Below are 16,215 nucleotides of genomic sequence, written 5' to 3'. Positions count from 1 at the left end.
AACTCATAACACTATTAGATTTAAATAAATTATACTAAGATATTATATATATATATATATATATATATATATATATATATATACTAGTAAAGAAGGTCCAGGCCCAACATTAATAAAGTTATATTGTTACTCTCTCCGTCCCATATTAGATGAGAATCTTACTAAAAATATTTTTTTTCATATTATTTGAGCACTTATTAAATTAGGATTAAATTAATTAATTCTTTTCCATTTTACCCCTACAATTAATATGACCATTCCTATATTGTATGTGTATTTTTTGTAACTCATTTCAATGTGCATTGATATAAACAAAGGGCAAAATAGTGAAGTCTTCCATTGTATTAATGATTTCTTAATCACCGTGTAAAGTTGGAAGTGTCCATCTAATATGGGACGGAAGAAGTATAGTTTATGTATTGTTATAAAATTAGTAAAGATTGTTATAATATATTTTGCTCATAAGTGAGCTAATATATAAACTTATTTGTCATTTGTCTTTTTAATTTCAATTTTAAATAGCAAATAAATGTAGCGATAAGATTGAGGCTAGAAATGAAACATATCTTTCTAAATTTAAGTTAAAATAAACAGAGTAGAAGTAACATTAGGGTTATCGATAGGACGATTCATTCGGTTATTTAAAAAAAAAATATATCATTCAATTTTTCGGCTATTTTATAATGTATAACCAAAATTAAAATTTTAAAATCATCCGAATCCTAATTTATGTGACACAAGCAGTACAAAAATTAGTCTTTTTTTGTTGTCTTGTAGATATTTTAAGTTATTATTTATTGTAAATTATAGTACTTTTTATTAAAGTTTTTAATAACATATGTTACTTTTTATGTTTAAGAGTTAAACCAATTTTTTTTTATATGTCTTTTAATTTTATATGTGTTTTGTCCTTTTCCATTTTCAAAAACTAATACTCTCTCCATCTCATTTTATATGTCATTTCTTTTTATAAATGTATTGGTTATTCCCTCTTCTTATTGGAACACATGTTGACTTCTTATATAGTTGTTATTCCCTCTTCTTATATAGTAAAATATAACCAAAATTAAAATTTTAAAATCATCCGAATCCTAATTTATGTGACACAAGCAGTACAAAAATTAGTCTTTTTTTTGTTGTCTTGTAGATATTTTAAGTTATTATTTATTGTAAATTATAGTACTTTTTATTAAAGTTTTTAATAACATATGTTACTTTTTATGTTTGAGAGTTAAACCAACTTTTTTTTATATGTCTTTTAATTTCATATGTGTTTTGTCCTTTTCCATTTTCAAAAACTAATACTCTCTCCATTTCATTTTATATGCCATTTCTTTTTATAAATATATTGGTTATTCCTTCTTCTTATTGGAACACATGTTGACTTTTTATATAGTAGTTATTCCTTCTTCTTATTGGAACACATGTTGACTTCTTATATAGTAGTTATTCCCGCTTCTTATATAGTAAAATATATGTCATTTTTTTTTATAAATATATTGGTTATTCCCTCTTCTTATTGGAACACATGTTGACTTCTTATATAGTAGTTATTCCCTCTTCTTATATAGTAATAGTATAATTCATGCTTTATAAAAAGTTATTTACCTTATTAAACAAAATAATGACCAACACAAAATATAAGGACAAAAGTGCAATTTAATTTTATTTTTGGTACGGAAGGATATTAATAAGAAGAAATTCTCAAGAGCTGTCTGCAATTAGGATAAACATTGTCTATTAATGGGCCAACTGTCGGGGTTAGGGGTTGGTAACACTTTAAAATAATTAAATTCACTTAAGAGTTACATTTTAAAAAAATACACGTATTTTTTTTTTAATAATAAGTGAAATATACAGTTTTGACAACAAAATACATTACTTTCTAATGTTCTCATTTAGGTGGAACTTTTCATTATTGCTATTTTACAATGTACTCTTTATTGTACTGACATGAGGAATAAATAAATAAATATAAATAGCATTTTTGGTATATTTTTAATAGCTAAGTTTTAATTTTTGATGGACCTAATTTGATTAAATTTTAAAAAAATAATTAAATTGACTTTTGTAAATGAAAATAACAACTACGTATGCATATGGACAATTAAAATTAAAATTATACATTATAATTAATATAAATATTAATAAAATATTCATTTAGCTACTTGTCAAAATTTTGACTTGACACGCCTATCAAAAAAATATTGATTAATGAGTTTATCATTTTATTCTTATTACTTCCCAAATATTTTTATTCTTTATATTTTTCAAACACATTAACATAATATTAATAAATTAAGAGTAAAATAGATAAACAAAAATTATTCTTTCTAAATTGAAAAAATTTTGAACAAGTGAAAAAGGATAGAAAGAGTATTATTTTTAAAGAGCTGTCAAGTTTGAAATGAAGTGAGCAGTATATATGAGTTAAATTCATGATTAGAATGGCGTATGATTCTTAACAAATTGATTGCTTATAAATCATGATTATGATTGAATAAGATAAGATTTAATTACAAGTCCGGCCGAAGGACCCAGGATTAAGAAAGGCATTTAAGAAAACTTTTACACTTAATAGTAGTAATGGAAAAAAACATTGCGTACACTATCTTCCAATAAGTGGGACCCGATCGGACTCAAGTGGATAAAGCAAAACTAAAAAGAATAAAAACTATCCATGGGACCCACACCGACCCTCCCCGATCGCCTTCTGTCTTATCTCATCCCTACACAGCGCCTTAACCAAACCTAATTTCCTTACACGTGGATCTAATCAGTTGGTTCGGACTCTGGTTCGGCTTGACGCTTCTTCTACTTCTTCCACTTTCCAGTTCCTTCCTACTCTCATCTCCTCCATTTTCCTTTCTCTCAACAGTTTCCATGAAGAGTGATCGTTAAGATGATCGAGACGTGAAGGTTTGATTTTCTACTTCTGTTTATTCAATTTCATATAATTCATCGTCTGATGAGTTGATGATCTTCTGTTAATTTTTTTCTCCTTTTTCCGCTTCCAGAATCGGAACACTGGCGAGTTTTCAAGTATCGGAATACAAGTCTCGTGTGAGTTTTGATGTAATATTGTCATCGGCTTTCTGTTAGTAGTGTTGATGGAATTTCTCTACTTTTTCCCGTTCAATTCTTTATAATCATCTTCTTTTCTGTGTGTTTAGCTTGATTTTGGCGATGTATTTTCAGGTGCATATACGAATATCTGCTATCAAATACTGTATATTGTGTTTTATTAATTAGCTGGATTTAGTCTGCTAATTATGTTTCAATTTAATAGGAGTAATTTTTTGGGAGATGTTTCCTTCTGGACTAATCATCCAACTGTGAGTGCAAGGTATCGTTACGCTTAAAAAATGTAAATTAGGAGGTAGGTAAGGAAAAAAAGGAGAAGGCGAAGAGACAAAAATAATGTTCTCTCACAATGAACCTTGAGCTTTATTTGATCTGAAACGTGCTAAAATGGGTTTTCCAGACTTTAATCAACACCTAAATACTAATCTGTTAAGTTAGTGGGTGATTGAATAAGTTTGCAGCTTGATGTTTCTCTGAGTTACTGTGAAACAATTTATATTTAGTGAAAAGGGGAAATTGAGTTGTCCTTAGTATACATATTTACACAGAAATACGTTATATCTAACATGATTCTATATGTGTATGTGGTTTTGATTGGTTGAAATCGCATGGAAAATTTTATGAAAAATACGCCAGACTGTAATCTAGAAGTATTTCATGAATGGTAAACATTCTTTTTAATGCAGTTGTTGTAACATTTCTGTGTACTGGAGGTTTTGTCAACAAAGGCAAAATAGTGTGAACTCATTCATTTGGGGTAATATGACCAGTCTTTTTCATTTTTTAATATGATGTTTCCTGCTTTAGGAGTGTCCAAATAAGCAGCTAGTTGCTTTTATGTGGTAATATCAAACTTTGGACTTAACATATATCGTGAGTTTGCAGTTACGTTTCATGGTCTGAGTACTCTGTTGATGTCTAAATGCTCTTCCTTGTGTTCTGTGAGTGAGCAGCTCTAGTATGTGCGACTTTGTTATGTTTCTCTTCCTCGTGTTCTCACTTTTGGGCGTATGTTTGTAGCTTTCTGGTTCTCATCTATTCTTGGGCCATCATCTTTGGCAGAGTGCTTGAAATTTCTTGAAAGTCATTTGGTTTTATTTAGGTACATCTAGAGTGAGAAATAGGACTCCATTGCAACTTATCAGTAAAAGATAAATCGGGAATAACATGTCCCTTTGTTTTGGCAAAAGTCTGCATCATGCAATCACTCGAATAAGTCTTTGAGAGTTTGTTCTTCTTTATTTTTAGACAATGTTATCCAGTGACCTTTAGAATTGTACAGTCTCACCAGATGTTGGTGCCTGTATCTATACATATGCAAATATTAATATGCTGGTATAGTCATTTTTATGGGTTCTCTTAAGATGTGCATGATTTTGTCATCATCCTGCAGGTGCTGATATGGCTGCTTATTGCCTTATTGATCCACAATTATGTGTCCCATCGTTTCTAGTTTTAAGCTTATGCCTTAATTCACTTGCATAATTGGTCTCTGGACATCAGTCTTAAGGCTTTTATGGTTTTGTTGGCTTGCAGGGTATCAGAGGCAACCTGAAATTTAGTAGACCCCATGGATTGCCGCTCCAGCTATAATCTTCATTTTTTCTGACATAAAGAAAGTCCAACACTATATAAAATGGGAGGAGCATGTTCTAGGAAGCGTGATCAGCAGGTCAGTGAGGATAGCCTACACAGAGGAGTTTCTGGACGGTACTCCAAAAGTGCAAGTTCAAAATGGTTGGGAACTTCATTTTCTCGAGGAGCAGATGCTAAACAGGGAAGAGGAAAATGCCCATCTCTCATGGAATTGTGTATTCATAGAGTCTGTGAAGTATGTCTTCCCATTAAAATGATTTATCAGGCGAACCTGGCCTCTATTTTACGATCTGATTTCTCCTGCACTTCTGTTACAGGACATCGATAAATACAGTACCTTCTCTGTATTGCCTAGGGATATAAGTCAGCAGATCTTCGATGAATTGGTTTGCTTGCAGCGTCTTACAGATGTCTCTCTCGAAGCATTTAGAGATTGTGCTCTTCAGGTATCTGCACGACTGCACGCTTGTTTTGTCTAAAATAGAGTAGAACTACCATACAAGGGGTGTTGAGGCATCTGATTCTTTTATGTGACTTTGAGGTCAGACGAACTCTTGATGAAGTGATTTTTGCATTACAGGATCTGAATATGGGAGAATATCCTGGTCTTAACGACTGTTGGATAGATGTTATCTCTTCACAGGGTTCATCTCTACTTTCCCTAGATCTGTCGGGGTCTGATGTCACAGATCCAGGACTGACTAATCTCAAAGATTGCAAAAATTTGCAAGCGCTAAATCTTAATTATTGTGACCAGATTACCGACTGCGGGGTGGAAAATATTAGTGGTAAACATTCTCTCTCCTATGATGTGCTGTCTTACGGGAGGAATGTAGTTAAGCCGAAGAGAGCTCATTTAAAGCACAACTCCTTTAGCAGTGATAGGGAGAGGACAGAAAATGAAAGGAGCAAAACTTAAAAAGGCATAAAGTTAAAAGATGGAAGTCTTACTCCTTGGAACTGCTGGATGAAACTGGGCTGTTATATTTTCTAGTGGATCTAGTTGTTGATAAACTTTGCAGGATAAGATTGATTTACTTAAGTTTTTCCATAGTAATACTGAGTACTTTTTGAGCTGCATAATCTAAAAAAGATGTATCGGTTTGATTTCAAAGTTGCATGTGGTCGCCTTACAAATTATTTTATAGATAGACCCTTTTATTCATTTGGTTTTATATTCACTTGTGCTGCTTTACAAATACAAATGCTATCTGCACAAATCTGTTAGAATATTATGATCCAATTATACCCCCCTCCCCACCCACCATAATAATCCTTTTCCTTTTGTATTTGTGAAATCTCTGCTAATACACAACAATTTCAGGTCTAACAAACTTGACAACGGTGAGTTTTAGGAGGAATAATACACTCACTGCTCAAGGGATGAGTGCGTTGTCTGGGCTAATTAACTTGGCGAAACTAGATTTGGAGAGGTGCCCAAAAATTCATGGGGGAATGGTTCATCTTAAAGGTTTGTTCTTCTCTCTAATGGTGCTCCACTATCTATAGTTTATTCAGCACCCTCCGCAGTTTCAAGCTTGAAAAGCCAAAGTTTTGTTGCAGTTATACTTCCCATGAAAACTTTGCGGTTTTAATTTGGTTGTTGAAATTCTTGCTTCCAACACTAAGAATAACTAAAATTCCTGCATGACAGTTCAAGCTCCATTTTCTTTTACCATTAGGCATTATTTCTCTGTGTATATATGGATCATAATCATATAGGATTTTTGGAGAAGAATCTGAAACCAGTTGTATATATCTAGTGTAGGGTAGTCCTTTCCATTTAGCAATCAATAAAATATCAAATCTAATTTGAAATGGTAAATAAATGGATCTTGGGATTAACTAAATTCCAAAAGCTAGCTTAAGAGGGGAGGATTGCCAGAGTATATAAGGAATCACCCATCCTTTTTTCATCCAATGTGGGACTCTTCAACATCCCACCTCACGCGCAGGTTTGAACATCTGTTGCATGGGCAATTTAATATTGGGGTCCAACATCAGTGCATAGTAATTGGGATGGATCCTACTCTGGTATCGTGTGAAGTGTGTGGTCATGTTATCTAAAAGCTTAAGCCATTAGAGATATTATACTTTTTTTATTGAAACTGGCATAGAGTCTTTGAAAGGACAACTTGGTGCATTAAGTTCCCACTAGTGCATTAAGTCTCGCTAAGTGTGAGTCCGGAGAAGGGCAGACCACAAGCTATTGTACGCATATAGTACACTTTCTTTTACTAAATTATATTCTCAGCACGCCTTCCTATGTGTGAGACCAGCTCTTTTTTCATGGGCCGACTATGTGGAAATTCTTTTTGATAATGGCAGGAAGCGAGACCTCTGCCTGCTCTGATACCATGTTATAAATGGATCTTGAGCCTATCTCAATCCTAAAAGTTTCTTGTTCTTTATATAAATATGATGCGACTGATATTGGGTGTAAGATTTGGTTAACTGCAGAATAATCGACTTTATGATGGTAATATAAAACTGATTAGGTTAGCTTTCTACATGTTTCTTATTTTGGATCTCAAGAGTGTGCTGTGGTTGTTTGACTTTTTAAGAAGTATGATCAAGTTCTTTATTGATTGAGAGTTGTGCTCTGTTAAAGTTGAGTCAAGTAGTTCTTGATTTGTTGCTCCAAGTCCAAAATCTAATTCCTAATATCTCTTGCTTGAATCTTAATTACTTATTGCTACTTGACTTAAAACAATATCTCCTTTACGTGTCAAGTACCTTGCTTCGATATATTTTGCTTTTTGATCGGGCTTTTCACCTTTGTGTTCTAACACTTGAGTTTACAATTTAAATGCTTGAGTTAACAGTTTGCCTACATATCACAGAACACATAAGTGAGTTTTCAAATAAATCACTGAAATTACTTGCAAATGATTAACAACAATAACACAAATATAACCCAAATTATACCCCTTGATGTTCGCTCATTAATGCAAGAAGATACTAGAGAGTAGAGAATCACAAGCGTATTATTCTCTACGAATTGTACCAAATCTTCTTCACACACTATGGGCATTTTGGCATGATTTTATTTTTTTCATTTTATTTGGGATTTTTGAAGGTGTAGTTATGTTTGGTGTACTTTTTCTAGAGAATTTTGAGAATTTGAGGGGGTAATTAAGACTTCTCATAGTTTATGGGGTGGGGGTAATTAGTTCCAAAAATCCATGTTTGAGGGGATAATTAAGACTTCTCATAGTTTAAGTGTGCATTTAGTGAAGTGTGCCAAGTCTAAAGGGGCTTTTAACTATTAATTCACATCTAAAAACTAGCAAAATTACCCAACTAGACTAATTTACCTGAAACATACTGATAAATCTGTTCTAAAAGAATAATATCTCAAACAGTTAACTTTCTAAAAAAAGAAAAATAATATGTCAAAATAGATACACATAATATCATAGATAAGATCCCATACACGAGCTACTACATACTATTACAAATATTTTCCATGACCAAATGTTGATTTTCAAATAAAGTAAAAAGAAGTTAGGAAGTTGGTGAAAAATTCTCATGGCCAGACGGGCCATATATTTAATTTTAGCAAAACCATGGTTTCCTCCTCTAGGTTTCTCTGTAGAAATATACTCAACGTGATCCTAAGATTTTTATTTGTGGCAGGTCTAGCAAAGCTTGAATCTCTTAACATCAACTGTTGCAATTGCATCACGGATTCGGATATGAAACCTCTTGCAGGTATGTCTGCCTGGTTCTGCTATTAACCTAATGTCTATGTGAACTAGAAGGCAGTAAATTGGGGAAATAATTCGACAAAAGGTGCGCTGAAATCAAGCCTTTAGATATGGCTGCTATTACTGAAAGTCCGAGCATCCTGTGGACACCCTCTGTCAATGCATATGCTTTGTCAAATCGGAAAACATAACAGGTCTTTAAGTATGCGAGTTTCTGTTGGATAGGTGCTTCTATCTATATATTAAGGCAGGAGCAGAATTATATTGACAAGTTTTTATCTTCAAAAGAAATTATATTGGAAAGTTTTTTTTTTTTTTTTATAAAGGTAAATTATATTGGAAAGTTTGTATCTACTTTTATGATAGTGTCTTATTTTCCATGCTGTACATCTGCATTTGGAACGTCAATGATATTCTTTCTTAATCCTTATAAGTGATAGTAGCATAGTGGTTTTGATATTTCACCTCAACTTTTGTGATATGTTTATGGGGGTATTCATTTCTTTCCGACCAGAAACGGGTCTTTTTGGATATAGCAACAGTAAGTAAAGCTGTTTCGAATAGAAGAAAGTGGACAATTTTTTTTAGGAGAACTGCTTGATTTCCCTCTGAGATGCTCCTTGTCCAAGTCTTTTGGTATTAATCCTTGCAAAAACACAAAGTTGCGCGGTTACAATATTGCACTGTTCTGCTTTTTGGCAAGCAATATTGCACTTTGTTTCATGGTAGAGGTGGATGCAAACCTTGGAGAACCAGTGTTACTACTCTTTAGTTTTCATTCTTTGTGATGGTGAAAATTAATAATCACTTGAGATAACACATCATGCACATAAAGCTAAATTTTTCGTGAGATAGAGAGGAAAGTCGGCGAGCTTTCTACTTGTAAATATTTGTGCTGAATTATTGTGTATGAAGTGGATGCAAACCTTGGAGACCAGTGTTACTGCTCTTTAGTTTTCTTCCCTTGTGATAGTGGAAACTAATTATCACCCATCATGCCCAAAAAGTTGACTTTTCATGAGATAGAGAGGAAGTCAGCGAGCTTTGAGCTTTTTACTTGTATAATATTTGTGGTGAATTATTGTGTTTGTACTTCCTAGTCATAAAGTTGCTTTGTGTATTTCAGGCCTGACAAATCTGAAAGGATTGCAAATTTCATCCAGTAAAGTCACAGATTATGGTGTTTCTTTTCTGAAAGGTACATACTCTTTCCATCTGGAATAATGTTTGTTCTCGCCTAGTGTCCCATGCCCTTCCTAGATGGAGATGACAAAGGGATATCCTTTTCTTTCAATCTAGCAGTTCTGGGCCTATAAGGTCCCATCTGATTATTACCCCAAGTTAGGATTGGAATTTAAGGTATTTCTATGTGGGGTTTGGGAGTTGGCCATTCGGTATTGAACTATCTAATGTTTATCTTCATTAAGTGCTTTAGTCTGTTTCTGCTAATAGTCTTAGTTTATGCTTTATTTTTAGTTGTAGTAAAACTGATGAATCTATACCAGCAAGGACTATGTGGTACCTGAGAGGGTTACATCTTCTCCCTTTCGATGATATCTGAATGAAATCCTTGTAGACTACTTGCTACTTGGGTAGATGGTATCCTTGTGAAAAATATTGATAATATCTGTTTTTTGCTCCTGAAAATATAAGTTCTCTTTTTCGTGTTATTAAAGTGTTAAGAGGTAACCCTGCATTTTGTCTTAGTGCAAGGTTTCAACCACCCAAGGTTTAATTACTGCCTTAGAATAGCTTCAAGTGTAATCTTGGAGAAATATTATATAAATGCAGGCATATAGAGGTCTTTCACTATAATTTTATCAATTATCGGGTCTGTATATCAAGCTTAGACCTGTGCATTCTAGGATCTCTAACAACAACATACCTAGTGTAATCCCACACATGGGGTCTGGGGAGGGTAGGATTTACGCAGACTGGGAGTTCATGTTTATTTTTCTGGTCTATTTAAGGATTCCATTTGCTACATGACAAATTGAATAGAGACAGGCAGAGCACGTATCTTCATTCCATTTTCCCTGCTACATATGTGGTTATTCTGCACTAATTTTTTTTTCCTTATTCATGGCAAGACATGTAGGCTCTCGTAATGAAACTTTTGTTGTTTCTTTTGCTCTTGGTCAGCTCTAGAAAAGCTTACTCTGTTGAATATGGAGGGTTGCCCTGTTACTGCAGCGTGCCTGGAGTCTCTCTCTGGTATTGTCTCAATGAAACTAAATTGTATTGGAAAAATAGCATCACCAGGGTATCAGTTATGACCTGGCAACGTGTTTTACAAGTCTTATCAATGTTAAAATCACAGTAGTGAGGAGGCTTTCCCAAATCTGAGAAATCCTCTATTGTGGAAAATGCTTGTGTCCTCTGCCACCTTTTCATCTTTTAGTTTGGTTTGTGACATCTCCTTTTGCTGTTGCTGCAGATCTTCATTCTCTGCTATATTTAAACCTGAGCAGATGTTGTTTGACTGATGATGGATGTGAGAAGTTTTCAAGTGAGTTCATATTTTATTAATCTATCTGCTCTTATCATTTAATTTGGCATATCTTTTTAGAGTCGTGATTCATTGATTTCATTCTGATCATGATATTCTAAAATTGAATTTTACTTGTCTACATCATTTGCCGTTCGTTTGTAGGTTTGCAGAGCTTGAAAGTGCTGAATTTGGGATTCAATGAGATCACAGATGCCATTCTTGTGCACCTGAAAGGTAATCTTGTTTTTGTGTACTTCTTTCACTTAGTTGGGACATTCCCTGCTTCTTCTGGTTCCACTGTAGGGTGTAATGTCACTTGATGGAATAAAATCCAGTGTTCTTTTCTGGAGAACTCTATTTCTAGTTTCATAGGTTGAATGTAAATGATGGTTGGTTATGATTGTCCCAAGGATGGATAATAACTTTACTGAGTTGTTGTGTGGCGATTTTGAATGGATATACAAGGTGGTTAGGGATTGTGGATGCCATTTGAAAAATTTGTATGCCTTCTGGTTCATGGATCATGTCTTAGTTCTGAGTGAGGAAGTATGATTGATTGTTGAACTGTAAATTGGCTAGCAGCCGCTTCTCCTTCCATGACCCAAAAATGGAGGAGAAACGGGATTGCTAGTTTCTTCATTAAACTGGTATGACTTGCGCAGAGCAACTAATGGGGTGATAATGGTGGGATTTGTACTCCGCCTGCCCCACTCTGCCATCCTCATTATCTTCTCTTTTGTAGTCATGTAAGTTACTATTTTATGGGGTTAACAGACCGAACATCAAGTCTAATGGTGTCTTTGGTGCTGAACTTAATTAGCATGAGGTTTTTAAGTTGGATTTTACCTGTCAAAAAGGAAACAAAAGCATATAGTTCTGATGATATAAATTTTTACAAGCTTTTGTCTTGCTTTGAGCAGGTTTGTCATACTTGGAGAGCTTGAACCTGGACTCATGTAGGATTAGAGATGAAGGGCTGATTTATTTGTCAGGTCAGTGTTTCACTCAGTATCAGTCAACGGTGCCTCATTTCAAACTAGTTAGACTTTTACTAGTCCTCACATCAATTGATTTATAAACAACGTTCACAAAATAATATTATTGAAACTTCTTTAATGTGTCAACTAAAAAGGGAAACTGAATGTTAGTTGTGATTGCTTGCCCTGGAGAGTATTTTTCTGTTATCCTTATCTGGTAACAATCTTATGCCTTTTTAAATAGATAGATATCTTGACCAATTCTTTAGGTCAATTTATGCATAAGTTCTCCGTAATTTTGTTCTACGACTTGTGTAGTTCCAGCTATTCTATTTCTAATTTCCCTCTTTTTTGCTATTCTCTGTTTCAGGTCTTCATCGCCTGAAGAGTTTGGAGTTGTCTGACACTGAAGTTGGAAACAATGGGATCCGTCATCTCTCAGGTTTCTCTTGTGCCTTGTGCTTATTGTAGAAATTTGAACTGTACTCTGGTTCTTCTTCATTCGGTTGAAGCTTTCAGAAATTCAAGAACTGGGCTGGACTGGGTTTCATCCCACTTCTGATGAGATGATTGTGTCTTAATTTTCTTTTTCTACTTTGCTTTTTAGGGTGAACCAGGTCACAATAAATTTTGTTTAGGTAAAGCCAAGAGAGATTAGATAGACGAGAGGGAGTTGCTCGGATGGTAAGCACCCCTCACTTCCAACCCAAAGGTTGCGAGTTTGAGTCACCAAGGGAGCAAAAAGGGGTGGGAGCTCCTAGGGAGGGTAAAAAAAAGAAGAGAGAGAGATTAGATAATTAGTTGGCTATAGTCTAGAGTTAAATTGGATTATGGCTGCACCGACTTTGGTCTTTCTTCAAGCATAAAAGATGTCTACAATAATTCAAGATAATTCCTTCGAAACCAAATCTGGGTGAACTTTCTTGGAACAAAACCTGTTCCATGATTTCTGTTGTCGAAGCTGCATGAAGCAGATTGAGAGTAGTGACAATGGCTATTGAAACTTGAATGTTATGACTTAAGGATTTCTGAATTGGTTTGGTTCCTTTAAGTCCATCTAAATCCACTCTGTATTGCCATGGAGAATGTGAATAGATACTAGTTTATGGGATAACATTGAACTCTACTCTTTGTGGGAGTACCTTTTGGCAAAGCATATGTCACGATCAGAGAAATGGACGCTGCTTTGCGTTTTGTGCTATGCAATTTGATTGCTTTTTTAATGTGCAGGGTTAAGGAACCTAGAGAGCTTAAATCTGTCCTTTACTGTTGTCACGGACAGTGGTCTAAAGAAGCTCTGTGGGCTATCCTCTTTGAGGTCGCTCAATTTGGACGCACGCCAAATAACCGATAGTGGGCTTGCAGCACTTACAAGTAAGAATGTTACCATAATGGTAGCGTTGGTGTCACTTTCATCTCAATTTTTTTCCTCATGAGGTCTCAAAGTCGACATGTTGAAGCAAGAATTAGCTCAAAGTTAACTTGAGACCAAGAACTTTGCAATCAAAACGGTGCAGAATTTCTTCTCAAAATTAGCTGCGGATTTTGGAAAGAATGTGGCAAATGTACTCTAATTTTTTCAAATGAAACAAGGATCTCAATATCCTAAACAATTTTGAACATGATCTAACTATGCCCAACAATGCACAAGCTCCTATATTATTGGAGCGGGCCCTAGAATTTTGAATAGTATTCCTGCTCAACCTGAATCTTTTGAACTCTAGGGCCTGCTCCAACCCTCCCACCTATTGTTGACTCCGTCGTGTGTCTCGTCAATCAATATTGTGTCAACACCCAAATTTACAAGAATTTAAAAAGAAAGGGAAAGGATGGAAAATGTAATATATTAAGATAAAATTGACATCAAAGATCCCAAGTATGGGAAATAGATGAAAGTTAATATTAATAAAATTAGTTACCTATTAAATCTCTATCAAATGAACTAAAGGTACAAAGCGAAGAAGAAGACATACAAGCAAATCACTCGCGTGTAAACTTTTTGATAAGACACTGAAGAGCATAGAGGTCTACCTTGCCCCACAAGTTTAAGATTCAAAACATTCTCCCAACTAATGTTGAAAGGAACGATTTATAGGAAGTCCAAAACAAAGGTAATATCAACATGTCAGCTAGTCAGGTTGATTAGGGAAAAGTTGAGATGCTGGTCATTCTACATCTTTCAGGTCATTGAGCTGGCGCTTCTCTGGCAACAGGTAAAAGTCCTGGACATCTAAGAGCCTCTAAACTCATCTTTTGGTGGTCCAAGACATCTCCCATCTCCTGGACATCTAAGAGTCTCTAAAGTCATCTTCCATGTCATCTCCCATCTCCGGGTGAATTGTTGTGTCATCTACATCTTTCAAACTCCATTAAGGAGCTTGTAATCCTCGTAAGCTCCGTTTTTGATCTCTTCAAAGACATCCCACTTCTTCAACCTCAAATGCAAGTCGTGGGATTCCTTTGCCTCGACTCTTTGTGAATATCCTCCTTGACATCACTTGAATGGAACCCCTCTCTTTGGGCACTTGGACACTTGGTACTTAAGTAGTCGTTTTGTAGAACTTCTCCTTTTTAGCTATTAATTTTTACTGGTTGAACTTGAAAGCCTAAGAATATCTTTATGGTTCTTAAAAATTGTTGAAATAGGTTGCTTCTCAGGCATTATAGTAGTGTCATGCTAATGCTTACATATATCCTAAAGGGATCCCTTTCATAATTTAAGCGGTAACTATGTGAGGGCTCATGTTACTAGATTATGAATTGTGTTTATTAGAATTGATTTGTCCGGTATGGTTCCTATAAAATGCAGGCTTGACTGGGCTAACTCACTTGGACCTTTTTGGAGCTAGGATCACTGATTCCGGAACAAGCTATCTTCAATGTACGTCTTATCAGTTTTATGCAACATTTGGGGATCTCCCTTCTATCTGAGTCTATCCTGTGGAACTTTTGGAGCTTTCCTTTGCCCCTGCTGCCCTGCCCCTATATCCTGTTTATCCTCCTTTAGGGTGTGGGCTTTTAACTATAGTGCTATTGCTGGTAATATGAAGGATATGCCAAATAGTTCATTCACGTTGCTTGTGGCTAATGGTGGTTTGTTATTCATGTGAAACAAATGTTAATCCGGATATGCTGCTCTACTTTTTCATAGTGTTCATGCTCCCCTCCCCTTCGCCCTTTTCTTTTTGATTGAATCCTAAATTACATTCCATACTTTTATATCTGGAGTAATTCAGACTGTATATTTCATCACTTTTAATCATTTCAATTCTGACTATGATTGTTCTGGTCAATTAAATCTGTTGATAGATTTTAAGAATCTGCGTTCCCTGGAAATTTGTGGAGGAGGTTTAACCGATGCTGGTGTAAAGAACATCAAGGACCTGACGTCCTTGACACTGCTGAATCTTTCTCAAAACAGTCACCTGACTGATAAGAGCTTGGAAGCGATTTCTGGTATTGTTTCATGTCTATTTATGCTTCTTTCCCTGTAGCTTGGGCTTGTTTGTTCCCTTTGATTTTAGAAGTGTGGAGAAAGGGCATATGACATTATCTCTAGTCTTATCCTCCCCCCAGTTTTTGTTAATTGGGGGGAGGATAAGACTAGAGATAATGCTGGGAATTTCTTTAGTTCTTCCTCCCTTTGTTTATCCCATGCAGCTATAGCAATGGATGTACCAATCTCGAGTATTTTAAAGAATTTTTCAAAACCATGCATCCATTACCACTTAGTGAACAGTAGTTGCTGTCTATAGTTTTTTTTTTTTCCTTCTGAATTTCTAACAGAAGCAGCTTTATCTTTACTGAAATGCAGGGTTGACACAGCTGGTGTCTCTGAATGTTTCAAATTCTCGCGTAACAAGTACAGGGTTGCAACATTTGAAGCAACTCAAGAACTTGAAATCACTTACCTTGGAATCCTGCAAGGTGACTGCAAATGACATCAGGAAACTTCAGTCAACTGAGCTCTCAAATCTGGTGAACTACAGGCCTGAATAGATGATGCAAGGATACTTGTTTTGATCACCTAGTCAGTGCTAGGGAACTGCTGTACATAGATCAACAATAAATCATGTCATTTTTTGAATTGTAAATAATGTGTATTGCAGATTTGCCTAGATGCCACTCTTCTGTGTATCTTGGTCGATCTTTTCATCATGCCATAGATGAAGCCTTCTCTCGTATTGGGCACTTCAGTATGAGGGAAAATGTAGATAAGCTTCCTTGGCACTGGGGGTAGGTAAATAGGTTTTGTACATATTTGTAAGAAACAGCAACCACTTCTGAATTCTGAATTGGTGTTGCGCCATCAGGTTTTGGCTTTAGTAAGCTTATGTTCGGCTAAGGTTCAGATGTT

General features: G+C 35.1%; 1 protein-coding gene across 4 annotated transcripts; it reads left to right on the top strand.

The window, feature by feature from the left end:
* The first annotated feature begins 2,783 nt into the window (after nt 1–2,783).
* LOC125832695 (uncharacterized) lies at nt 2,784–16,215 on the top strand. 4 transcript variants are annotated; one of them, XM_049511904.1, is made up of 18 exons: nt 2,784–2,919; nt 3,018–3,063; nt 3,771–3,841; nt 4,621–4,915; nt 4,998–5,126; nt 5,261–5,468; nt 6,005–6,151; nt 8,320–8,394; nt 9,517–9,588; nt 10,533–10,604; nt 10,828–10,899; nt 11,044–11,115; nt 11,802–11,873; nt 12,229–12,300; nt 13,089–13,232; nt 14,668–14,739; nt 15,168–15,314; nt 15,673–16,215. In XM_049511904.1, the coding sequence occupies exons 4-18, from the start codon at nt 4,721–4,723 to the stop codon at nt 15,855–15,857; spliced, it is 1,734 nt and encodes a 577-aa protein (XP_049367861.1). In that variant the 5' UTR covers nt 2,784–2,919; nt 3,018–3,063; nt 3,771–3,841; nt 4,621–4,720; the 3' UTR covers nt 15,858–16,215. The 4 variants fall into 4 exon arrangements, with proteins under 4 accessions (XP_049367861.1, XP_049367862.1, XP_049367863.1 ...); XM_049511905.1 differs by lacking the exon at nt 3,771–3,841 and having other exon boundaries at nt 2,790–2,919; XM_049511906.1 differs by lacking the exon at nt 3,771–3,841 and having other exon boundaries at nt 2,790–2,919; nt 3,018–3,075.

Source organism: Solanum verrucosum, unplaced genomic scaffold, assembly GCF_900185275.1.
Source record: "Solanum verrucosum unplaced genomic scaffold, falcon-dt-bn FXZP01000009.1, whole genome shotgun sequence".
NCBI classification, from domain to species: Eukaryota; Viridiplantae; Streptophyta; class Magnoliopsida; order Solanales; family Solanaceae; genus Solanum; species Solanum verrucosum.
Note: the sequence above shows the minus strand (reverse complement) of the source record. Positions and strands in the feature narration are given on the sequence as shown.